This window comes from Cervus canadensis, chromosome 6 (assembly GCF_019320065.1).
Source record: "Cervus canadensis isolate Bull #8, Minnesota chromosome 6, ASM1932006v1, whole genome shotgun sequence".
NCBI classification, from domain to species: Eukaryota; Metazoa; Chordata; class Mammalia; order Artiodactyla; family Cervidae; genus Cervus; species Cervus canadensis.
The window spans coordinates 68,990,214-69,017,399 of NC_057391.1; the positions used below are offsets into that span (position 1 = coordinate 68,990,214).

The 27,186-nt window shown below is 36.9% G+C and overlaps 1 protein-coding gene across 1 annotated transcript; it reads left to right on the plus strand.

Annotated features, from left to right (window-relative positions):
- SNAPC1 (small nuclear RNA activating complex polypeptide 1) lies at positions 1–26,460 on the plus strand. Its single transcript, XM_043472244.1, has 10 exons — positions 1–208; positions 3,139–3,298; positions 3,462–3,602; positions 4,587–4,691; positions 9,178–9,336; positions 10,876–10,944; positions 11,697–11,759; positions 15,211–15,355; positions 22,524–22,622; positions 25,268–26,460. Exons 1-10 carry the CDS (start codon positions 81–83, stop codon positions 25,312–25,314), a joined length of 1,116 nt encoding a protein of 371 aa, XP_043328179.1. The 5' UTR covers positions 1–80; the 3' UTR covers positions 25,315–26,460.
- The last annotated feature ends 726 nt before the right edge of the window (positions 26,461–27,186 follow it).

A 27,186-nucleotide genomic window follows, 5' to 3' on the forward strand; every position in this document is an offset into this window, starting at 1 on the left:
GTAGTGGGTGGGGCTCAGAGCCTCGTTTCCGCGGCTACCGCCGGTAGCCTCCCTGCGCGTGGCGAGTTTGCTTTGCAGACATGGGGGCTCCTGCAGGCTTGAAGGACGACTGTGAGGCCCTGCTCAGCCGCTTCCAGGAGATGGACAGCGTGCGCTTCGAGGACTTCACTGAGCTCTGGAGAAGTATGAAGTTCGGAACCATCTTCTGGTGGGTGTTTCTTGTCCCGCCTCTCTCTGTTCAGGGGCGGCGTAACAAGTTTCTTCCATCCCTTTCGCTTTGCGGGACCTGGGAAGGGCTGAGCAAAGTGGCAGTCTGAACACCGCCTTCGTCTCTCCTGGGCCGTCATCTGTGCTTGGCTCCGCGTTTTCCCTGGGCGATTTCGTTGGCTTGGGTTTCAACCATCCATTTTGCGGCATCCTCCCAGATATGTATAGCTCTACCTCGCCGCCCTTCTCCACTCTTCTACCTCCACTACTTCATCCTGACCTAGATTACCGTCGTGTGCCCTCCCTCTCGTTTTGTTTTCTTACAACTCCATGTTTAAAAACAAACACACAAGCAAAGACAAAACCCCGCATGATTGAATTCATTTTTCATACAACCTCTGAAGTTGTAAAGTGCAGATTTGATCATGTCACGGCCTTTCATACCACCCTTAAATGGTTTCCGTTGCCTCTGAGTACAGCTCAGATTCCCTAACAAGGTTGGCAAGACCCTTCGTGACTGGCCTTTGCCCAGCGTTGCAGCTTCATCTACCAGCCCACTCCACGGCTCTCTACATGGGTTTCCTCAGTCTGGACCTTTACCCCAATTGCCTTTACCTGGCTACCTTATTCTTTATTCAGGTTTAAGCTCTTGTGACAGTTCTTCAGGGAAACATTCCTTAGTCCTTCTGGACTAAATAAGGTGTTCATGCTCTTTTTCTTGTAGCACTTTGTGCTTATTTTACCTCTTGACTTAATCACATTTTAACTGTGTAGTTCAGAAGGCAGTATAGTGTAGTGGTGAGAAGCATGGATTATGGAGCCCCACTTCCTGAATGTGGTCAGAGTCCTCTACTGATCGTGATAATAAGTGCACTCTTAAGTGCTCAAGAAATATTCGTTATTACTATTTTAAATTTTCTTTCCACTAGACTTAGCTCTTTGAGGACAGTGACTGGATGGATCTAATACTCCATTAGCATAATACTTAAAATGCTAAATTAATAATAAAATGAATGAGTCCTTGTGATTATAACTCTTATGTTCTGCTGAATAAAATGTGAACATTCTCTTTTTTCTCCTTGTTGATGTAAAATAAGTACCTGTATAGTTTGTCCATTGCAGGGGATGGAGAATGGAGAAACGTTTGTTGTACAATTAATGAAAGGAGAGGAACTCGTTTTTTTTTTTTTTTTTACTGGTGCTAAATGTTATGCATTTATAGCTGTATGTAATCCATAGAACAACTCTGAGATCAGTAATTATCCTTGTTTTATAGATGAGGAAATTGAGATTTAAAAAGGTTAAATAATTTTTTCATGATCACACAACTAGTAGGTGGTACAGCAGGTACTGAAACCAGCATGTCTTACTGTTTCTGAAACCCGTGATCTTTTTCTCTGTATCCTTCTTGGGAAAAGTGGTTTAGAAAAATTTTGCTATGGTTGCCCCATCTTTTAATTTAATGAAGAAGGAACTAAAATGAGAAGACAAGTAGAGATTATTTAAGGAGTGGTGGATTTTCTTTAGAAATTGCTTTGGTTGCCAGTACTGTAATAGGTATTTTTCATTCTTGTAGTATATTCATTACTTAGAGGGCCCAGGCTTTGGTATATAGTGGGGTCTCCTTTGTTACCCTGCTGTTTACATTGGTGAACTTTTTCCCTGCAGAATTGGGAGGAGGAGGGGGAGGAGGGTTACATTGTGCTGTGGTTCTCCAACTTTTTCACCCAAATGTCTCAAGAACAGATTAGGACCCCCTGAGGCTACTGGGGAAAAATCACCATTATATATTAATATGCACATATATTTTTTAATTGAAGTATAGTTGAGTTGATGCCTTTGAACTCTGGTGATGGAGAAGACTTGAGAGTCCCTTGGACTGCAAGGAGATCCAACCAGTCCATCCTAAAGGAAATCAGTCCTGAATGTTCATTGGAAGGGCTGATGCTGAAACTGAAACTCCAATACTTTAGCCACCTGATGCAAAGAACTGACTCATTGGAAAAGACCCTGATGCTGGGAAAGATTGAAGGCAGGAGGAGAAGGGGATGACAGAGGATGAGATGGTTGGGTGGCATCACCAACTCGATGGACATGAGCTTGAGCAAGCTCTGGGAGTTGGTGATGGACAGGGAAGCCTGACATGCTGCAGTCCATGAGGTCACAAAGAATCAGACATGACTGAGAGACTGAACTGACTGACTGATAGTTGAGTTACAGCATGTTAGTTTCAGATGTGCAGTGTAGTGATTCCACAGTCAAATGCATTCCAAGTGATCAACCACAAGTTCAGTAACCCATCTGTCACCATACAAAATTATTGAAGTATTACTTTTATTGGTTTTATGCCTTATGCTGTATATTATATCCAGTGACTTGTTTTGTAACTGGAAGTTTGTATCTTTTAATCCCCTTCACCTATTTTGCCCGTCCATCTACCCTCTTCCCCTCTGACATCCATCATCGTGCTCTCTGTTTCTGTGTTTCTGTTTTGTTTCTTTGTTTTTTAGATTCCACACGTAGTGAGATTATGCAGAACTTGTCTTTGTCTGACTTATTTCACTTAGCATAATACCCTCTAGGTCAACCGCTTTGTCAAAATGAACCTGATCTTTGTATTTTATTCTGTAACATTACCGTGGTTATTTTAGTATATTACATATTTAAAATTCTTAAACCAGTAGTTAGTTGTAATCCTACTCCTTTTGCTCCCAATTCAGCAGTAAAGTTGATGCTTTTGGAACGTGCATCAAGAGTACCTCGGGCCTCAGTGTAAGAAGCACAGCAGAAAATTAGGTCTTTATCCTTGAATCATGAAAGGATCAGGTGTGGAATGCCCGTCTGCTTTCTAGCAGCTGCTATTTAAACAAGTATAAACCTCTTCTGTTATTTTTTTTCACAATCATAATATAGGTTCTCTTTGTTTTCTAGTGGTAGAATGAGAAATTTAGAAAAGAACACGTTTACAAAAGAAGCTTTGACTTCGGCTTGGCGATATTTTTTACCTCCATACACCTTCCAGATCAGAGTTGGTGCTTTGTATCTGCTATATGGATTATATAACACGCAACTGTGTCAACCAAAACAAAAGGTAACATTTGTGAGTTGTTTTCCTCCAGCAGAAATATGAAACGGGTGCAATATTTTCATAGCCAACTGATTTTAAAGAGAAATGCCAGTGTTTCAAAATTATAATACATTTGTGAAAAAAGATTTGCATTTACTAATAATTTTTTTATTTCTCTTGTTTGCAGATTAGAGTTGCCCTGAAGGATTGGGATGAAATTTTAAAATTTCAGCAAGATTTGATAAACGCACAACATTTTGATGCAGCTTATATTTTCAGGAGACTGCGACTAGACAGAGCATTTCACTTTACAGCAATGCCCAAATTGGTGTGTTATCTGAAGGAGATTGTTTTTCAAAATGAGAAATTCTGCTTCATTGTCCGTAAAGTGCCTCAGTCTCCAGAAAGTGGAAAGAGTATTATATCATTCCCAATACTTGAGAAGAGGCTTCTTGGACTTCCCTGGTGGTCCAGTGGTTAAGACTCTATGCTTCCAATTCAGGGGGCTTGTGTTCAATCCCAGGTTTTGGTCAGGAAACTAAGATCCCGACATGCGATGTGGTATGGCAAAAAAAGAAAAGAAAAGAAAAGAAAAAAGATTTCTTAAAATAGGAAAAAAAAATATGGGCAATTCCCTGGTGATCTGTGGTTAGGACTCCAGGCTATTACTGCTGAGGGCCTGGGTTCATTCCCTGGTCAGGAAACTAAGGTCCTACAAGCTGTGTGTCATGGCCAAAAAAAGGAAAAAGGAAAAAAATGCTTTCTGATTACTTTTTTGTGAAAGCAAAATTCAGTCTCTCCTAATAATGCAATATTTCTGAGTATTGTCCATTAAGTAGATGGTTAGAAGAAGAAGTTAGATGGGCATCTGCATTTGTTTATGCCTTTATTCAGACATCAGAGGGGCTACTGAAGAGAACTGAGAGATTTTAATGCCAGTTAGTGAAAAGTTGAAACTTCCACTAATATATATTTCTCCAGTCTTGTGACACTTTCAGATGCTAGATTGAAAGAGCATTTTAATCAAAAGGTTCTAGTTCTGTCAGTTGACAAATCATGTAACTTCTCTGAATTTGTAAGCATGTGGCCTGGGATCTTAAGGGTTATTTCAAAAGTTGTTTAACAGTCTTTGAAAAATACATTTTTCAGAGTAAGTATGTACTTACTTATTTAGTAAATACATACTTAGAGCTGGTTTTTCTTTTTGTTTTTTGGCCCATATTTACTTATACATGATTTTTATTGCTGGCTTACTTACAGTACTTAAAATATATCTTTTAAAGCATCTATTTTAAAAGACATTATTATTTAGTTGTCATACAGAATGAAGAAAAAAATGCAACGAACTGAAATTACTGAAGAATTTAAGGACCCAAATGATCGTGTAATGAAACTTATCACTTCTGATGTATTAGAGGTAAATTTGCTTTTATGTTCTTAAAATTTTTTAAAAACTGTTTTGTTGTTAACTATATATTGAGTTTATACCTTCATCTACTGGATACTGAAATTTTTTCTAATCATAGAATGCTATTACCTTCTCTCAAGTGTCAGGAATACTTTACCCTAAATATATCAAAATTTCTGGAATAAATTTTGAAAGAGTGAGAAATAGATGTAAAAGACTGGACTTGGACTAAGGATATTGGGATTCAAATATTGAAACTACCATTTGTATTTGACTTTAGATATATTATAAAACAAGAATTTAGTGACTTTTTTTTTTTTTTAACAATATATGTTCATTTCCTAAGTTCCTTTTTACAATGCTTGAGTAAAAACCCACTATTATAAAACAAGAATTTAGTGACTTTATTTTTTTTTAAACAATATATGTTCATTTCCTAAGTTCCCTTTTACAGTGCTTGAGTAAAAACCCACTATTGAAAATAGTTTATTTTGATAAAACAAAAATTTGAAGTCAAGAATAATAAGAGTTACAGTCTTAAAACAGCTTTTCAATCTAATGTATTTCAGTATTTTGAGATGTGCAGTATTCAGGAAAATCCTTTGCATTGATAAATAGTTAAAGAGAGTTTTTCCTGAGTGGGAAAGTTGCCCCGAGGTTAAAACAAAACCCCACTAAAGGGCTGCAGCCTTCTAATTAGTGATCCCTTCCTGTTTTCTAAAGAATAGATTCCTGTGTACATAGAAAGTGTATAGAGTGAGTGTGAGCAGGTGGGGGACTTCTTGTGTTTTTTCATTTCTTTGAGCCTTAGTTTCCTCCTCTTTAATGTTATGATTGCAACCCTTATTTCATCCACTTGTAAGAGTTGAGACCAGATTATTCCTGAAGAGTGCTGAGTGTGGCCTCTGGCACATAGTAGATGCTTAGTAAATGTTACTACTTCTCCCCTCAACCCTGTTCAGTCTTTTCCTATATAAGGAGTGAAAAGGGGATCAGATCTTTGATTTGCTCAACTGTTTCTCTGTGTCCCAGATGCTACCATGTTCTCATAGCTTCAACTGTCAGGTTGATTGATTTTTCAAAGCACTCTGGGTCTGCTCTGTATACCGACATCAGTTTTGAGCAAGAATTGTTAATCAGGGGTCCATGGATAGCCTTGAGAAGGTCCATGGATCCTTTTCCCCTCTAAATCATATGTAAATTTTTCATATGTATGGACACTTGGTGAGGATGAGGTACTCTATCCTCAGATTGACAAAGGTGTTCATATACCTAGAATGTTAAGAATTACACAGAAGGAAATTATTTACTAAGTATCTAAAGACAACATGGTGTAATGCAGGAGCGATACAAGATGTTTTGTGTATATTATCAATATTTTACTCCTCAACAACATCCCTGCAAAACAGGTGCTTTAAACAAATTTTAGTTATTATTTTTTTCTTTTTTTTACAGAAGATGTTTTATCCCTGATTAAAAGTTGAGGAAACTGAGGCACGGAGACATTAATTTAGGAAGCAATTGACTAAGATTCTGTAGCAGTGCCTGTTGGACAGCAAAGACCTTGTCTGAGCTGAGACTGGGGTTGGAAAGGTATCATTTGCAGATGTCTAGTGAAGTATGACAAAAATTAAGATCTTTGCCCTATAGCAGCTGAGCAGGAAAGTGGGAGAAGGTCATGTATAAAAATAAAGATAGGAAAAAAAATTATTTGCATAATAGAGGGAATTTATGTTTTATCTTTTGGGGAGAGGGGAATCATTGAAAAGTTTTAGAGATTGGAGAAAATTAGAGTATATATTTAGGTTTGGGGTAAGGAGCTATTAGAAGGAGATTTTGTGTAGAAAAGAAGCTATGAGGTCCCTTCTGTGGAGGAGGTGGTGGGTTGGTGACCAAGAGCCGGGTGGAGGGATTCCTTTGAGCTGAAGAAGGCACTTCTTCCTTGGAAACCTGAGGGAAGGAAGTGGAAATGGACTCATAATTGTGAAGAAGAGAAGCAGAAAGCAAACAGACCCAATAGCCTTAGCTTTAAGAGAGGGAGGAAGTTTGGAGTAGCATGAAGAATGAAAGATTTGGGGATGCCAGAAAGGATTTGCCAAGGAGTACTGATGTGAATTATAAAGAGAGCCAGAGGGGGTTTTTGAACCGCAGGATGTTGTTCTTATTAGTATTCTCTTAATGAAAAAAAGATGATTTGAACCCAGTTGGTTGTAAGTTTTGATTGTTGACTAATTTGGTGGTAGAACCTTAATTTTTTTCAATATGCCTTCTTAAACATTTTTATTATTCATTTGAAGCTCTTTAATTAAAGGTTCCTCTGTTAAATAATTGTATATGTGAGCAAGCAGATAATGGGAGGTTTTAGAGAACAGAGCTGGGGTGATGCGTAAAGCCATATTCTTTTGTGATTGGAGAGGAGGGTCAGAAGGGCCAGGCTATGAAATGCCTTTTCGTGGAAGCTTCTAGGAATGGAGAAGTCTGTGTGAAGCCATCCTGACTTTATCTAGCATTTTTGGCTTGCCACAGATCTGCTTTGAAGGCCTTTTCCTTTTGTACTTGTGTTGGCTGTATTTTTCCTGTTCTTGTCGTCGCTCAGTCGTGTCCGACTCCTTGTGACCCCATGGACTGTAGCTGACCAGGCTCCTCCGTCCATGGGATTTTCCAGGCAAGAGTACTGGAGTGGGCTGCCATTTCCTTCTCCAGGGGATCTTCATAGCTTATTCCTCATTTTCACTGATAATCCCTAAATTGATTACTTTTCTGTTTTCCTTCTCCTCCTGCAAATGCTCTTAAGTCTTCATGTCAGCATATTTGAATTCTGATTGTGATTCTGCCTCTCAGTTATCTTTTGTGATTAAGGAGGTTTAATAAAACAAGAGAATAGAAAATTGAATCAAAGTAGCTGATTTTTTAAAAAATTCAGGTATAATTGATATATAATATTGTCTTAGTTTCAGGTATATAACATAATGATTCAATATTTATATGTATTGTCAAATAGTAACCACAGTAAGTTTAGTTAACATCCATCACCATACATAATTACAATTTTTTAAAGGATCTGATTAATTCCAACTCGGTTACTTAAATATGCCCTTTAGCAAGTCATTTCACTTTTGAATCTATTTTTTTCATTTATAAAATTATAATAATGGCATTGACACTGTGTGTCAGGAACTATGCTGAAGGTTTTTTGTATGTTATTTCACTAATTATCATAATAGTCCTGCAGAGGAGATAGTGTTTTCCCAGTTTTAAAAGCAAGGAAACTGAGACTCAGAGAAGTTAAGTAATTTGTATAGTGTAAGGTACAGACACTGGATTTGAATGTCCAAGTGTGTAAAGCTCCAAAGCCCTACACTACCTTTTATTTCTTAATCCTTTGATTTTGTATAATGTTTTACATTTACAGAATACTTCCACTTGTATAAGCTCACTTAATACATCTGCATTGTGTTTGTCCAAACGTGGAACGTGACTGTGACTGAGGGATTTGTTCAAGGTCACAATCTAACAAGTGACAGGTCCCAGGCCCCAAGCTCGTTGTCCTTGTCCTGTATTGTAGTGCATGTAAAATAGTGGGAATACAGCACAGTGTGCCATGTAAAATGTTAGGGGCTCCCCACGTCAGGACACTGTTCCCCATTGAAGATCCTGCATATGTAAGCACTCAGCACTCCTCAGCAGTTTTGAATTCCTTGAACAGATGTTGATCAAGTCCATCAAAATCTCCTAGAAATGCATTGACTAGCCTAACTTGGGGGTGACTCAGAGGACGTGGTAACAATCGGTGAGGGATAGTTCTCTGCTGGTCTTGGAGCTGAGTGTCAGTGCTGGTTTTATGTGATTCTTGTCTGCCTGCCATAGGCTGTCTTCCTGTTTACCCTGTAGACCTGCCCATTTGTCTGGAGGTTTCTTGAGTAGGAAGATCTAACTAATACTTATGCCTCAAATGGTGTCATAAATCACTATTTCATTTAATCTTGAATCTTATCACTGAAGTAATGAAGAAGCTTATGGAGATAGACACAAGAGCTTTGAGATTTCTGAAATCAGCACATCTCCGGAGGATTGGGTGAGAGTCATGAGATAGGAATTCCCAGCTGAATATAAAGGATTGTGTAAATATCCTTTATGTGACAATATGAAATAAAAATGTGATCTTAATTATTAGGAGTAATATTTAAAGATATGCTATACTACAAATAAGTTTTGTTACATCCAGGAACGCAATCCTATATTAGACTTTCCCCTTCATCTCTCCATATGTTGTATATTTATTAAAGTTTATTGAGTTGAATTCCGTAATTCCATATTTCTGGAAAGCAGACTTTTCATTAATAATGTACTGGTTTGCATAGTTATATTATTTTAAATATACAGTAATAAGTTATTCCTTCTCAACTCTGTCACTTTGGAAGGTGATTTTATTTTATTTGTGTTGGTGCATTTCTCCTCGAAAACTGAATTAAAGGACTCATCTTTTCACTTGTAGGAAATGATGAACGTTCATGACCATTATCAGAGAATGAAACATGTAATTTCAGCTGACAAATCCAATCCGGAAAAATCCCTCAACTTGATAAAAGATGATTTTTTTGACAATATCAAGAACATAGTTTTGGAGCATCAGCAGTGGCACAAAGACAGAAAGGTTTGTAACTGATACATCACCTTTGCATTTGTGTCGTCCATGACTGGCTGGACATGGGTGAGGGTGTTGAGCGGCAGCCTCGTTTAGTGGCTACCTCCTGTGAAACGAAGATCTGGAGGGCCTAACTTCTTTAGTTTCAGCTTTACCAGTTAGTAGCTAGGTGATGTTATTTAACCTTACAAATGGGTTTTATGTGTAATAATATATTATTATATAATTATAATTGCAACTATATAACATATAGTTAAATAATATCCATTTAATATATATGTACACACTATGTAGTGTGTTAATTATAGGGAAATAAATAATTATAGGGAAATAAATAATCTTGTTTTACCATGGATTTAGTACAATCTTTAGAATTTAGCATTCTCTGGAGGTTGCACACAGGCCGTCTTTAAGCCAAATCCTACACATAACTTTTTTTTTTTCCCTTTGCATAGCCCTGTTCCTAATGTTTTAAAAACTTGAACTAATTACCAACATTTAAATATTTTTGGTCTTAAGGTTCCAGACATCTGACTTCTCTTAAAGGTGAGAGGTTTGGCTATACCGGTCCCGCTTTGCTGCATGGCAGCGGACGGCTAGACTTCATGGTGGCTTCTCCGATTGTGGCAGAGCGCATGCTCTCTCTTCACCAATGCTCTACCTGCCTTGGTTTAACTGTTTACAGATCTCATCAGTGCAAATCTTCCATTTAGTTTTCTGACCCAAATGCTGATGCTAGAGTTGCCCATATTCCATGTTAGTCTTTTCAGCTAGAGAAACTTAACTCTGGAAACCTGAAGGCCAGCCTTGCTAAATTTCCCTTTGAAACCACTACTCCATCTAATTTTACTAAATACTTCTAGGAAAAAGATAAAAGAAAAAAGTAATTTCTTATTACTTACTATGTGTTTAATAATGTGTTAAGGTCTTCACAAATGCTAGAAAGGCATTTTTATGTGTTATCTTTCATCATTATGTGTTATATATCAGAGAGATTTGTTGCTACTTTTTGACTTATATAATGGATAATGGCTCAAAACTCAATTTTTATAAAAGATGAACAAGGAAAGTGATGAGATGACAGCCCTGGGAAGGAGGAAATAATTTGCTTCCTCTGTGGACATTTATTTTAATGAGAGCACATTTTAGAATGTTTGACTACTTTAAGTGCTACAGCTGGGTTGCACAGATGACCTAGGCACTTATGTAAACATCTTTTGTAGCACTGTCTTAACTTATTTTAATGATCATGACTAAGACCTTTGAAAACCTGAAGGAAAGGAGAATAAACCAGTTTTCTCACGACCACATAAATCTGCATATTATCTTTCATTAGTTAGGATTTACTTTTATTGATTTTGTAATTCTAATGAAACCTAACCATGACCTTAATGTCTGGTGGTGAGCCATGCTTCAATACTTGTGAAATATTCTTTTAGTTTTTCAGTAATTAAGTAAATGATTTCCATTGTTCTGAAAATAATTTTCAGTTAATTTTTAGTTGGTTTGAATTGTAAATGTGTAAATATAACTTACTTTATCTTTTAGAATCCACCCTTAAAACTGAAAGTTAAAGGTGGAGAAGAAAAGAGTGAGAGAAATTCACAACAATCAGAGGTCAGAAAAATTCATTATATGATTGCTTCTGGGGCAAAGGTTTGGTTAGCTTCTTTTCATTTTCTGTGTGGCTATGATTCTGTGTATTGACCATAACACGCTGTGGTCAATATTATAATGTTAATACATACATTAGAAAATTCTGTAAGATGGGTTCTGTGAAGAGCTAGTCTGTTCTTTACTGGAAGCCTTGTGAAAGACCACATGAGGTATAGACTGGGCCTGAGAATGTTCACCGTCTTCAGCAAGAGAGGGGACGGGTGGTGGCGGAAGGCGCCCTCAGTCCTTGCAGGGCCAGGGGAGGACTGTTGTAATGCTGTCTTTTTCTCCCTGCTTGTCAGTCTTCCACCAAGCGTGCAGCTTAAGCTACTCTTTACGGCTTTCTGCCTTCAAGGTTCTCATCCATCTTAGTGGATGAGGCAGAGAGCCATCTTTGGGCCTAGGCAGATGAAGAGAGAGAGGCATAGTCACCAGGGCTCAGGCCTTTCATTCTTATCCTTTTTAAATCTTGAATGAAAACAATCAGTAGCCATGGGGTTGTTATCATGGCCCCTGTTAGAAAGTGATGCATGTCTATGTGTCTTTACTTAATATGTGTCCAATAAATGTTAGTTTCTTTTACCCTACCTTCTGTCTTGAATCTGATTCTGTCTTATTTCTGATTTAAAAAAAAACAAACTTAATTATTCGTGATTTTACTTAATGTTTGTGTGTTTTAACTTTTTCCCATTCCGGGTTGTTTTTACTTCCAGAGATGTGAAAGGGCAGAATCATTAGCGAAAATAAAATCAAAGGCCTTTTCAGTTGTTGCTCAGGTAAGTTATTTATTTAATAAGGTAATTTAGAAATTTACTTGATGCTCTTTTAATCACATTTTTATTTTTTCATCAGAGTAACACCTCTGCATAGTTTTAAAAATCTAACAATACTGTTTAGCTTATACAGTTCAGCAGTCCTGCTCCACCACTTCCTGCCCCTGGACTTCTGATCTCAAAAGGCAGCCTTTTCTCTTCTTTTTCACCTTTTTCTCTTCTAGTTATTTTTTTCCTGGTATTTACCTGGAATTTTGATGCCATTGTTCTTTACTAATAGTCTTCCAGCTTCTAGTATTCCTAATTATGAAAGGTTTTAGAATTTTATCTTTATCCCCAGAGCTCTGGATTTTCATGATAATGTACCTTGGTGTAGGTCTTTTTTTCCACCAGTGCCCTGGGCTCTTAGGATTGACGTCCTTTTGATCTGATAGCCTTCAGTTCTGAGGGATTTTTCTATAAATGCTTCTCTGATCGAATTGTTTGCTGCAGTTTTGCTCTTTTTCTGGAACTTTTATTTTCTTCTTCTTTGTTTTTATCTATTTGCAGAGAGCTTTCTTTATCTTCTGAACTATTATAATGGATTTTTAAAATTTCTGCTGACATTTTTTCATTACTAAGATTTTTTTTCTTTTCTCTGGATCTCTTATTTTTTTTCCCCCTGGGTGCAATATGTTTATCTGTTTGAGGATGTTAATTACAGTTTTTTGAAGTGTCTTCCTTTTCCTCCAGAGTTCTTATTTTTGTTTATTCTGTTCTCTGTCTTTCATGTTAGTGACTTTTTGCAAATGTTTGAAGATCTTGAAATCATATTTAAGAGTGGTCATATAGAGATACCCTGGTAGCTCAGTCAGTAAAGTGCCTGACTTTACTGCAAGTGCAGGAGACCTGGATTCAATCCCTGGGTCAGAAAGATCCCCTGGAGAAGGAAATGGCAACCCACTCCAGTATTCTTACCTGGAAAGCCCCATGGACAGAGGAGCCTGGTGGGTTACAATCCATGGGGTCACACGAGTCAGACACAACTTAGTGACTAAACCACCATACAGAGATACAGCCTTTTAGCCTCATGTTTTTCTTAGATCTAGCCATTTTTATCAGAGAGCAAGCTGGGGGAGGAAAGTAGTAAATAAGCCCAGCTGGCAGTGTTTCGGGTGCCTACAGAGAATCCACTGACAAGATCACCATTCATTCCTTCCAAAGACTTCATTCAACACCCCTGCTTCCAGTAAGAGGCTTCATCCTTTCCTTAGCTTTTCTATTACGGTCAAAAGCCTTCAACTGCTCTGGCTTAGCCTCTCCAGAGAGCTCACCTGTTTTATACAGGAAGAGGTCAATTGTTCAGCTTTGAGGCTAGAAAATGGGATACTATTCCTTCTGTAGATTGTTCACATAGCTGCACATTTTTTAATGACCCTAGTTCCTGATCCACTTGGACCAGCTTTCCTTGTTCACCTTTCTTCATCCTAAGTCAGCCATCACTTTTCCACCTCCAGAATGATGTTGTTTTGTTTACAGCTGTGTTGTTTCCTATTATCTCCATTTTGTGAGTTCATTCATTTTTATTCCTCTCCTCTAATTTTAGTGGGGTTTCAGGAAGGAGCACCAGTAAACTTACATGCTTTATCTCATATTTTTTTCTGGGATTTTTTCCCTGGGTTTTTTTCATGGATTTGAAAGTGTCTTTATTCTGTGGGAAACTACTATAATTCTCTGGTTGTTGAAATAAAAGGGAATAAATGAAAAAAGTGAAAGTGACTATAGATTAGTCAAGTGTTATCAATTTGCTTTACTGCAGTTTTGAATGAAAGCATCAGGACAATAACTTAATTATCCCAAATTCTTTTAAACCAGAACTATTTCCATATTATATAGGCTAGTTGTTTAATTTCTTAAGATATTATGAAATACTTTAAAAAATATTAATTAAATTATAATCCCCTTAAATTTTTATAAGAACGTGTCATTGCATGGTTATGATTTTTTTTAATTACTGAGGTACAATTAACATATAGTGCAAGGTAGCTTTTAAACTGTTGATAATACATGTACCACATAGATGACATTGACTGAAAACTATGTTAGGGCTCTGCTTAAGCAAGTAAGGGAATTTATTGACTGATACAACTAAAAAGTCCTGGGACTCTACCTCTATTTCTCATCTCTTACATTGCTTTCACTATCTTCAAGTGGTATTTGTGACAACTCCAGCCTTCCCAGCTTTCAGTTCAGTGGAAAGGGAGAATTTTCCTTTCTAATAGTTAAACAGATTTCAAAAATTGAGTTATATCAGTGATGGCAGATCACACGCCCATACCCTGGTGGCCTTGGGGATGTGAAGCTCATTTTGACTAGATTGGGACCACATGACCATATGGAGACTCAGGCATAAAGTAGTTTCCCTTGAAATACATGGTGCTAACAAAGGAAAGTAAAATGTTTTTAGAAGAAAAGGAGAATAGGTTGTTAGCTGGGAAAAATATACTTGTCCTTTTTACCTCCACTTCCAACCATGCATCTACAACAATTTAACCCAATAAGGAAGTTTTAACCCAGTTTGAATAGATGATGATGACAGCTGCAGGGACCTCTTCCTGTTATAAAGATAAAAGGGTATATACACCTGTGACAAATATTAAGCAAGCAAGTGTCATGGTAAAGACTTGACTATGACAAGTCTTTCTGTAAATCTTTCCTCATCTTTGTCTATCGGTTTTGTCATTCCCTAAGTGACCTGTTGTTCAGTTGCCCAGTCATGTCCTACTCTTTGCAACCACATGGACTGCAGCACCTCAAGCTTCCCTGTCCCTCACCATCTCCTAGAGTTTGCCCAAGTTCATGTTCATTGTATTGATGATGCCCTCCAGCCATCTCATCCTCTGACGCCCTCTTCTCCTTCTGCCCTCAATATTTCCCAGCATCAGGGACTTTTCCAATGAGTCGTCTGTTCACATCAGATGACCAAAGGACTGGGGCTTCAGCTTCATCATCAGTCCTTCTGGTGAATATTCAGAGTTGATCTCCCTTAAGATTGACTGATTTGATCTCCTTGCTGTCCAGGGGATTCTCAGGAGTCTTCTCCAGTACCACAGTTCAAAGACATCAATTCTTTGGTGTTCTGCCTTCTTTATGGTCCAGCTCTCACAACCATACATGACCACTGGGAAGACCGTGGCCTTGACTAAGTGGACCTGTGTTGGCAGAGTAATGTCTCTGCTTTTCAGCACACTGCTAGGTCTGTCATCACGTCCCTGCCAGGAAGCAGTCGTCTTCTGATCTCGTTCCTGCAGCACTGTCTGCAGTGGTTTTGGGGCCCAAGAAGAGGGAGTCTGTCACTCCTTCCCCTTTTTCCCCTTCTATTTGCCATGCAGTAATGTTTTGCCATTCCCTAAATGATGTATTGTTGGATTCATTTTGTGATTCATTGTAATTAATTAGATTTCCAACTATTTAGGCATCAAAGTCAAGAAGGCACCGTCAGGTCAAAGTTGACTTTTCTGATTCTGAATCCAGCCAAGTACAAACCAAAACAACTAGGAAAAGAAGAAACAAAGAAACGTTGAAACCAGCAGGAAGGAAAGTGTCTTCCAGAGACAGAGGTACCTTTTGAGAACCTTAAAAAGGGGAAATGGGACTTACGTACTATCTTCCCTCACCATGTTTTCTTTATTAAAAAGCATTAGATACTTGTTTAAGAACCTTGTGAGATTAATATTAAAAATAAATTTTCTTAGATTCTTGGAATCTTACTACTGAAAGGGACCCTAGAAGTCATAAAATTGGGTCATTTCATAGATGATAAAATTTAGGCCCATACAGATGAAATAACTTGTCCAAAAGTGATATGGTTATAGAATCAGTTTAGAATTATCCATATTATACTTCATTAGTAATTTTTGTGTGTGAATCAAACTTACATGTACAATAAGTTATGATAAGTAGCACATTCTATAAACCATATTTTCCATTAGCTGTATTAACTAAGCTGTACCTGCTTTTCTTTTGAAATAGTTTATAAAGTTACCTTTGCTGTTTGGTTTTTAAAAACATGAATATGTACTCAAGTAGTTTAATTTAAGCACTGCACAAATATATTCACCATACATAAAGTTGGAATCTTATTAGCAGGCTCAAGGGGAGAAAAGTATTAAGAAACATACTAAATATTTAGTGCCTAATAGAAGCAGCACACAGAAAGCCACTGCAGCAGTATATGAAGATATGTTAACAGCCTTTTAGCATGTTTTTTTCCTATATTGAGATAGTAGAGGGAGAATTTAAGTTCAGTACCTTTAATATACTCCAGATATGATAAGTTCCATCAATTAATGCATGAAGTGCTTTGAGAATTCAGAGGCGGAGATACTATATTTGTTAAGGATAATTAAGAAATACTTCCGAAGGATAATTTTTTTTTTAATTTTCTTTACAGGGTTAGCATGTATTGTGAAGAAAGCTGTTAGGCCAGTCTCATAAGTATTAATGAAAAAATTCTAAGTTATATGTATCAGAAGAATCTCAGATATAGAACAGCTTGATTGTATACATTCATTTTATGATGCAGGGATGGTGCAGTTAGGAATCTATCAATAAGATTTGCTGTATAAATAGGTTAAAGGGGAAAATGTGAATTCATTTTAATAGTTACCCAAGAAAACATTTGATTAAATCTAGCATCCATTCTTGATTTTTAAAAATATTCTCTAGCTGTTGGGAGTCAAGAGACTTTCTGTAAAGGGCCAGATAGTAAATATTTTAGAGCTAACTGGAACTTTCATACATTTTTTGTGGGAATTCAGAATGGTATAGTCACTCTGAAAGACTGGCAGTTTCTCATAAAGTTAAACATATACTGACCATATAACACAGCAGTCCCACTCCTTGATGTTTACCCAAGAGAAATGAAAACTTACATTCACACAAAAATTTGTATATGTAAGTTTATAGCAGTTTCATTCAAATTACAAAAGATTGCAATCAGCCTAAATGTTTTCAGCTGGACATTATGTAAATGTGATATACCATACGGTTGAATACTACTCAGGAATAAAAGAACTATTGATATATCTAATAACACAGATAAATCTCAGTGTACTGTGCTAAGTGAAAGAAGTGAGACACAAGAAAAGCTGTATACAATATGGCTCCATTTATAAGATATTCTGGAAAAGGTGAATCTACAGGGGCATAAAAACAATTGTTGATTCCTTGGAACTGGGGGTGGAGAGAAGTGATAACTGCAGAAGGACACGAAGCAAATTTTTGGTGTGATGATCTGTTCTGTAGTTTGATTGCAGTGGTGCTTGCATGACTGCGTTTATCTAAACTCCTAGATCTGTACTACCTTAAAAATGGTGAATTTTATTATGTATTAATTCAAATCAAAGCAGAGGACATGGGGTAAAGATGGATTCGGTTGATTATACTTAAAAAATTAACTTTTGGTAGATTTGGTTGCTTTTTGTAAGGTGTCAGCAAAGATACTTAGTTTTAGAAGCCTACACAGGCAGTTTTTATTAATAGTTGATCTTATTTCATTTAAGTGCAGCAGAGAGTTCAAGCTACTTTCTTAAACATCAGGAAAACAATTTTTTTTTTGGGGGCGGGTGGAGAGAATGCTTCTTTATTTCAGAAAGACACATCAATTTTCAGATCAAAACAATTAGTTTCTTGGTTTTTCTTTCTCTCAATCAGCCTCCAAAGAGACCACACCAAAGGAGAGTCCATTTTAAGCAAATTAAGCTTTAGGATACATACCTAATAGATCTCACTGAAATCTCACCAAAATAAAATTTAAGAACAGTTTTGTACATAAGCTATTCAAGATTTCTCCCGCACTAGCTGCTGGGAAGCACAGTGAGATGGCAGTTTTATTAGAGACAGCAGCTTCAGACCCAGAAAAGTGGGAAGAGATAGATAGATCAGTGGCAAAACATAATATTCTTTCCTTTCAGGAAAACAGTTTTTTTATGCAGTTGAAGAGCAAAGAAGGAGCCAGATGCAAGCTAGGGAAGAAATTAAATGAAAATTCCTTTTCATATGAAGCATTTGACACATGTAATTTGTGAAAGATCACTTCCTTCACTAGCCATATTTTTTTTTACGTAATGTAGTTACCTGAAACATTTTCATAAACTCTGAAATTAACTTTTAAAGATGGCTGAGATTTGTTATTGAATTTACCTAGGTGTATTAGGGAGGATTTAACCCATGAGAACCCACACAGTAAAATGTGATCTGAATTAAGATCTTTAATTATAACTCAACTATTCCAGCTAACCCCAGCTTTGTAGCTCAGAAGGTATTGTAAATACGTTGAAGCAGAGGTAATTTGTTATTCTTCACCTTAATAAAGATTCAAGTGCTTACTAAAAAGATCCTCTTTAATCAAAAAGTTCATTAAAGTAGAAAAGTATGTTTGATTTCTAGGGATTTGTCCAGGTGACAAAAACACAGAGGACATTCTTTGCAGGATTATTTGAAATGGCAAAGACTGTTAACAGCTCAAATGTATAACATTGAAAAATTGGGTACATAAAATTTTTGTCCATATAAAGAATATTTTGCTGTTCCTAAAAAGCTGGAGAAAGTTTTCTGTATACTGACATGAAAATATGTCCAAAATATATTGATACATTGCTTAGTGAAAATGTTTTTTTAAAGAAGAGTATGATTCATTTGTTAATAAATACATATGTAGACACAAAGCTACTATAAAATAAAATAGATAAACAACAAGGTCCGACTGTATAGCACAGGAAAGCATATTCAGTATCTTACAGTAAACTATAATAGAAAAGGACTTGAAAAAGAGTAATACGCGTAATCAAGTAATCAAGGCTTCCCTGATGGCTCAGATGGTAAAGAATCTGCCTGCAATGTAGGAGACTCGGGTTTGATGCCTGGGTCAGGAAGACCCCCTAGAAAAGGGAATGGCTACCTACTCCAGTATTCTTGTCTAGAGAATTCCATGGACAGAGAAGGCAAGTAGGCTGTGTAGTCCATGGGATCGCAAGGAGTTGGACATGACTGAGCAACAACACTACACACACACACACACACAAACACACACACACACACACACGTATAAACGAAATTACTTTTTTGTACACTAGAAACTACATTGTAAGTGAACTATAATAAAAAAAAATGCAGACAGAAGTTTTATATATATATCTTTGAAGAAAACTAGATGCATATAACAGAGGTTAATTCTCAGGGATGGGATCATGGAAATTTCTAAGTCCATAAATTTCCATAATGTTTGACTTTTAGAGGATAACCATGTTTAGTAATCAGGAAAAATCCAAAGATTAAAAAGCAAAAAAATAAAAAATAAAAAGCAAACAAATGTAAAATAATTGCTTAAACTAAGACAAGATGGACATGCAAAAAGGCAAGGTGGTTGGAAGTACAGGATACGAAGGTTCCATTTTATGTGGATTGTGACGGCTGTATTGAAGAGTTACTGTTAATATAGAAAGATATATTGAGAATTGGATTGTGACCAGGCCTGAAGTGTGGAACCAAGAAATTTGGACTTCATTTAGTAGGCAGAAGGGAGTCTTGTGAGACTGCTGAGCAAGCAAGTGGTATGACCACTTTTCTTTGAAGAAGATCAGTCTGGGAGCAGTATGGTAGTTAGGTGGGAACATACTGAAAGTAGGAGCTCTAAGTAAGAGGCTGTTGAGGGGTAATGAGGACCTGGCCGGGTGGTTGTAGGGATTAGACAGGCAGACTGACAATTAGGAGAGCCAGTAGCTGTCTACAGGTAACCACATACAGAGGCTGGTGGAGAGAGGTGAGATTGGGACGCTTACAGCCTCAGCAACTGGGGGAATGTCGGTGACTTTAACAGAGTAAGGATCACAGGATGACAATTTAATTTGGGGGGAGAATTTGCCGCAATCTGTCTTTCCAGGCTCAATTCTTGTAAAGGGTGTCTAGTACATAAATAGGTGCTCATGTATATTGATTGGATTTACCCATGTTTGTGTTATTTAAGCTTTAGCTACACCTGTTCACCATTCCTAGAACACAACTTGCAGCCTTCTGGAAGAACATCAGTTAATAGTAATGGTGTACATGATGGTGAAGATAACAGCTATTACTTATGTAACACTCTTTCTTTTTAATTTTTTAAAAATTTTAATTAATTTTTTTTTTAACACCAAAAGCATTTTGTATTGGGGTATAGCCAACCAACAGTGTTGTGGTAGTTTCAGGTGAACGGTGAAGGGACTCAGCCATACATACACATGTATCCATTCTCCCCCAAACTCCACCTCCCATCCAGCCTGGCACATAAAATTGAGCAGAGTTCCATGTGCTATACAGTAGGTTTTTGTTGGTTATCCATTTTAAATATAGCAGTGTAACTCATTTTCTGCTGAACTTTTTCCCCACATCCGAGGTCACCTAACTAATATTTAGAGCTGAGACTTGAGTGGCAGTCTGCTTGAATTGAAGCCTGAGTCCTTAACTGCCATTATTGCTCTCTCTCAGGTAATTGGAAATGTGGCTCTGGAGCTCCGATTAGACCTGCACTTAAGTAATTGTCGTATTCTAGCTGCATGTCCTGTAATCATATGTGTTGAGATGGAGCAATAATCTGTGGCTTATAATTGTATCCCACATGATGAGCTTGGAGCAGAGGAAAACTATCAACCTGACACCCTCTAGGAAGTTAGTTTTGTGGATAACTGAGGTTAATGATTTAAATGGCAAAATTTACTTTTTAAACAGTTAATTATTCTGGTTGATATCTTTCTAAAGCATACTACATGCTTCTGTATGTGGTTCTTGTTTTCTACAATGTGCATTTATCATTTTTACATGTATTTTATGCTCCCCTATTTTCTTGAACAGTGTATCCTGAACATAATTTAGTTTTTGCTCTATGATTCAGGGTTTTCATCATGAGCATATTCTTTTTACTGGATTTTGTAATATAGTAATCCTGTCAGATATCTTGATCATTATACTGTGGCTTCGTGATGCAGGACTGTCCTTGTTTTTCTGTCACATTTGTGTGGTAGGTGTCTTTAAGTTCTCTGTGCAAATGTAGCAGGTTTTTTTTGCCCTTTTGCTGCTGCTTTAACTAGTGGGTTTTAAGAAGCAGGTTGGCCGTTCGTTTCAGTTTTATGTAAAATAATTAGGTTTTGGGTAAAGGCCTGAGGAACATATCGTGAGCTTTTATAGCTTTTATTTAATATGTTGACTCTGAGATAAACATCCTGAAGTTTTGTGTGTTCACTTCTTGGTTCCTAGCTGCATAACTGGATGAAGCATTTTATTTTGTTTTTAAGAGCTTTTGGAGAACACTGCCTTTCTTTTTTATTCATTTAATGTAGAAATGATATCTAAAATGTAATTAATCATCATGTGACTAGATGAAGGTTTTCTTGCATAGCTGACAGTTTTAAACTCAGTACTCCTTCCTTTGACATTGTTGCATAGATTCGCTTAGGTTATAAATGTGGGTTTGAAAAAATCATGAATAGTTGATATGGATGGACATGGCGCAAGATTGTTAAGAAGAGTATTAGTAATTAGGGATAGATTGTACTGATTATAATCTTGGTTTGAATTGTGTTTAAAATGGAAGCTTTTTGCTACAGTTAACTTCATCTAGAGCAATCTCTTCGTTCCATAAAATCTGCATCCCATTAAGATGCCAGCATGTGTGTTCAGAGCAGAAAGCTTAAACTCATTTTCATTGAATTTGTTGCCTTCTGTACTGGCAGGTACTTAGTAACACATATACTCTGTGAAATACTGTGTTATAAAATACTTGAATCCATATTTGATTATTCACGGTTTATTGAGGCCCTCCTCTATGCCAGGCACTTTTCTAAGTGCTGGGGATACATCAACCTAAACAAACCAGGGTCTGTCCTTGTGAAGTTTACATTCTAGTGGGAAGAGGCAGGCTATAAAGAGAAAAATTACTACAGATAACAGGTGGAATAAGTGTTGTGGAGAAGAATCAGGAAGCATAAGAAATAAAGAGTGACTGTGTCAAGGGGTTGCCATGACCAGAAAATGATATGCTGAATGAGACCTGTTAGGACAGTGGCATTTGATAATTTGATGAGGATATTTCTTCAGGCAACAGAAGGTTGCTATAGAAAACCTCCAATCTTAACTGTGTTTCTGAAGTTTGTGCACATTTTCCTTCACTGTAATGTGATCTTACAATTGTTTGTTAGATTAGTGAATAATGATCGTAAAAGGAACAGATTTTGTGTGTGTGCTTGTGTATGTGAGAATTGCCTTATTTTCAGGTTGTTTTATTTAATAATGGTTCTTGGACAGCATTCTGGTGTTCAGCAACCCATATAGAATATTTGTCATTAAGTACATATCAGTCTTAAAAGCAAAAGACTGTTAACTTTAGAATTACATGTGTGATTGACTTGAAGTAACACATGATCATTCCATGGTGTGTGCAGATATAACCCATGCTGTGTGTGATAAGGATTGAATCCTGTATCAGTGTTTGGCTAATTTTGTTTCTTCCCTTTTCCTCTGTTTTCTTTAATGGAAGAATTAGAGGCTATTTTCAAAACATAGGTATAAATATATGAATACTTTAAAAAATGACATGTATTTAAAATGCATATTTCTGTTCACCATTACAATTTTAGCTTTTAGTTTAAACACCTAATATGTGCAATTATAGTATTGTCATAATTTGTGTAAAATTTTTCTCAAAGATTAACATTCTTTGTTTTCATATAAAATTACTTGTTTAACTCTTTCCAGGTGACATGCAGAATCTACATAAGGAAGATAAATCTTTAAGTCTGAGTATGCCTGTGGTTACAGAGGAGGATGAGGAGAATGAAAGTTTTAGTGAAACAGGTACAGATGAAAGTTTGTCAGACTCCTGGTAGAGCTTCAAGGTTTAGAACCCAGAAGAGTGTGACAACTGTGTGTTCCTGTGATGTTTTTATCTTTGGTACACTGGAGAATTTTACCATTAATCCTGACACTTAAAAGTAAGTGATAATCCAGTAAATGAATGTATATGGAGCGGCAGTGGTCAGTGAAGGAGAGGGAATACATCGTTATTAGTAAGTGAATATCTGTAATCATGAGGGTTTCTGAAATGTATCCCTAACAAAAGGCAAAGTTCACAAAGTGAGTTACTGGATATAACTTTTTAAAAAATGTTTTATTGCTAAACATTTCTCATTTCAAATTCTAGTAAATGTAAAATTTTTACCTATGAGATGATGATTGTAACTCAGTGGTAAATTGCACAGTGTGAGTTAAAATGCCTGTACCTTTTTGTGTTGCTGTGGTTTTCATAATTTATAATATTTACTAAACAATAGTTTAAATAACTATCTCTAATAATAATTACAGTAACATAGAGAATAAATCACATTTAGCTGGCTAGGCTTGATATTTGGTAATCCATCAGTGACAATGAATATAATACATATCAAGAATCTGCCTAATGATTTTTCCATTTTGGTGCTGTATTCATTCAGCAAACATTTATTGAGTGCCTGTTATGTTTAAAGTGGTTAGCTAGGTATGGGAATATAAAGATACATAGTACAAGAGTTTTAAGAACTGTTTTATTTTGATCACAGTGAATAGATCTGAGAACAGTGAGTGGCTCATAGTGGGCCTAAGTTACGATTTAATGAATCAGATCAGTCCAAGCCCCAGAGAACCTTATGGCTTAGTGGGGAGAAAAAAAAACGACCCAGTACATTATGGTAAAGGGACAGGGTGCTGTGGAACCATACAGAAGACAAAGACAAGAGAGTATTTGTTCCTTCAGCAGTCTGAGTGCCTCTGTGATTTGCTGGTGTCAGCATAACACAGTTCTTTATAATCCTGTATAGTCCTGTATAGTTTCAGACTATAGCTGCTTTCTAGTTTTGTCTGGTGGCTTTTATTGCAAGTAAACAAACACATGTACACTTTTATGGCTACCTGGCGAGTCATTCTAAAATCTATCAGTGTGTGAATTTTAAAAATTTGGTTTTTATTAAATACATAAGCATATAATTTACTAATTAACAATTTTTCTATTTTTTATTTACATGTGTTTCCCATCCCGATCCCCCCTCCCGCCTCCCTCCCCATCTGATCCCTCTGGGTCTTCCCAGAGTTTATAATACTGATTATAAGAAACCATGGACTTCTGACTCTGACTCCCATTTCTTATTCCCTGAGACAATCACTTTTAACTCTTTCATAATTATTTTGGTATTGACATCCATGTTTCTAAATAGCATGTTTATATTGTCACTTATTCATATTTCAGTTCTATGAATTATCTGTTGACTTTCCACACTGAGGAGGGCGAGGATTTAGTTCTCCTTAATGTAACAGGTGCACAACATAATGGATATTTCTGTACACTACAAAGCCATCACCGTGAGAGATACATATATATATGTATATCTGGTTACCTCTGTCACCATGCAAAGATGTTACAGTATAATAATTGTATATATTCTTCACCTCCCAACCCAAATACATGATACTTCCTATCCCCCACCCTCCAATTATAGTAATTATTTTAGTTATGTGAGTATTCAGCATTTATGAAACATTATTAGCAGCAGGGCCATCTAACATAATCTGTGATTCTCCCTTAATCTGAGCATTTATTGTTGGCCTTAGAGAGTTAATAATTTTTTTGCCCTATTAATTTGTTTCTTTATGTACTTATCACTAATTTATCCTCAGACTATTGCTCAATGTATAAACCTTCCCCTTGAAACACTTGAGCACATTAGGCATTTTACCACTGTCATCTTTTTAAGGAGGTCTCCACCAGGTCTCACACTTGCTCTCTATACTCTTGGCCTGACGCTGCTGCCTTCCAGGAATCTGTTTTCTTTTTCTTCTTAATTTTGGCTTTGTCTTTTCTCATTCCTTTTTCTGTCATCTTCTTTTAGTTTTCATTGATGGAGAATATTTCTTTCTTCTATGTCTTCCGTAATTTTCATGTTTTGTATCTTCTGTTATTTGCTTTGTTTTTAATAATCAGTGACTTTAGGCTCTCGACTGTTTCTAGATGGAGACTTAACTTGGGTATTGGTCATGACATGTGCCACGGTAGCCAAAAAGATGCATGGTGCTAGTGTTTTGGGCCAGTGCTGACAGAAAGTGACTAAGATGTCAGTTGGAAAGCAGTTAACATCTCTAGTCACTTTCTGTTAGCACTGGCCCGGATACTGTTATGATCTGGCATGCTGGGTCCATAGTAACTATAGGGAGGGCATACCCATAGGAGACACCCTCCGAGTAGCTTATTATCGAGTAGCATTTAGCATGATTGGGATCTACATTAGTAAGTCTACAATTGCAATGTCATTTTGAAGGGAAAAAATCACGTATATGTCAGGTTTAAGATTTCTTGTATCTTTGTTGTGAAGGTGTTCTTACTGTTATACCAACCTATTTAGTTTAAATATGTGTTATCAATTAAGTATTATTCTTTTTTAGATCTGACAGACACCTTAATTTTTTGTCTTTAGAGTTCACTGCACCCAAGAGGAGAAGAAAACAGAGAACAAAAAGCTAGGCTTCCCACTCCAGCATCCTTGGACTTTCCTGGTAGCTCAGCTGGTAAAGAAGCCACCTGCAAAGCAGGAGACCTGGGTTTGATCCCTGGGTTGGGAAGATCCCCTGGAGAAGGGAAAGGCTGCCCACTCTAGTATTCTGGCCTGGAGAATTCCATGGACTGTATAGTCACGGGGTCGCAAAAAGTCGGACACGACGGGGTGACTTTGACCTACTCACTTATTCACATGTAAATGGTTAGTTATTTTATATCTACAGTTTGGTAACAGATTTGTTTATGATGTATATTAACTATTGTATATATTATGTTGTAAAGTGCACTAAAGTTTTTGCCTTAATTTGCTTTATTTTTTTAATATTTGAGACTTAGGTGGTCAGTAACTTATATGATTGATAACTTAGAAAGGTCAGTTTTTACTTCTGTAATCAATTAAGTATCCTGTGGTGCTTATTTTAAAGCTCCCGTTGGCCTAACATGTCAGTATGTATACATGCATGTTTATGTATGTATAGATATATCTGTGTCCACTTATGCATATAATATGACTAGTCAATACACTGGGTACAACATTTAAATACTATTTCTAATAAAACCTTTAAGAGTGGTAATATATATTTCAGAACATGTCTGTGGTATAGAAAGTTGGTACTCACAAAAAAATTCTGTAGCTTCGTGAATGTGCCTCTCTGTTAATTTCTCATTTGAGAGATTTAGATGGAGATTGCTTCAGCCATACTGTTTGAATTGCTGCCAGTAGCAGACCACCTGCGTATCATGTGGCTGGCTCAGCCTGTCTTAAAGTTGATTATACTCCGTGTTGTTTTCCCATGTGGAATGTTCAGGAATTCTGCAAATGCCCTGTGAGGGAAAATAACTAATGCTAGCCCAGATGAAAATTTCATTTATTAAAGTCTGTGCTATAATGTTAGCTGTGAAACAGAATTGTTTCCCTTGGCTGATTTCAGATTTTTCTGATAATTGAGGGACAGTTTCTATGATGTGTATATTGGACAGAGCTTCTAGGGTTTAAATATTCTAGCATTGGGGCACGAAGAGATGTGGATCCATTACCTCGCGACTTATATACCAGGTTATTTGCTAGGCTTCTTCGGCTCATTAAACTTTACGAACATTGTATAACCAAAACAGTGAGTTTTCCTCTTATTTTTTCACAACAGTACTTTTAAAAGGTATCATTTCACTTGTACAATGAAAAAACTGTACCTGTGGATGATAAATGCCTTGCCCACATTCACAGAGTTAGTGGTGCATCTAGGATACATATACAGGGCTCTGGCTTATAATTTCAGAGTCAGTTTTATATAAGCCAACACAGGTGGCAGTTCAGACAGACTGAAAGCAGTAAAATCCCACTTCAGATGGCTTAAATATTAAGGAAAGCTTATCTGAAACCAGTTGGGCTTCCGTGTGGGGTGGCTCTGGGTTATGTAGTGTCTGAGTGCCATGATGGCTTCATTTTCCCAGGTGTGGATCTTTAGGGAAAGCTTTATATCAGTGTAGAGGGCTGTTTACCTGCTGGGTTCCCAGACTCCAGCTGAGGGGCAACCTTGCAAAGCAAGCCTTTTTAGGACAGTAGTCTCAGGCCTGCTCTGTCACCTCTAATGCATAGGTTCATTTCATTTTTCACCATTTCAAACAATGCTGCATTGATTTTTGTGTGTGTATCTTGACTCACTCACATTGGTGTTTCTGCTGGATCTATCTGATCTACCATGAATTTGTTGAACACTGTGTATATATAAAATTTTGGTAATTATGCCAAGTTGAACTGTAAACAACCTGCCAATTTACATTCCTACCAACAGTATTTGCAGAGGACCCTTGGCCTTTCCTGGTGGCTCAGATGGTAAA

Bases quoted from the DNA above. Each gene is read 5' to 3' on its own strand.
- SNAPC1 (XM_043472244.1), top strand. From the start codon at position 81: ATGGGGGCTCCTGCAGGCTTGAAGGACGACTGTGAGGCCCTGCTCAGC. The intron at 3,603-4,586 runs GTGTGTTATCTG...ATTATTATTTAG, and splicing joins TTACAGCAATGCCCAAATTG to TTGTCATACAGAATGAAGAA. The intron at 11,760-15,210 runs GTAAGTTATTTA...CCAACTATTTAG, and splicing joins CCTTTTCAGTTGTTGCTCAG to GCATCAAAGTCAAGAAGGCA.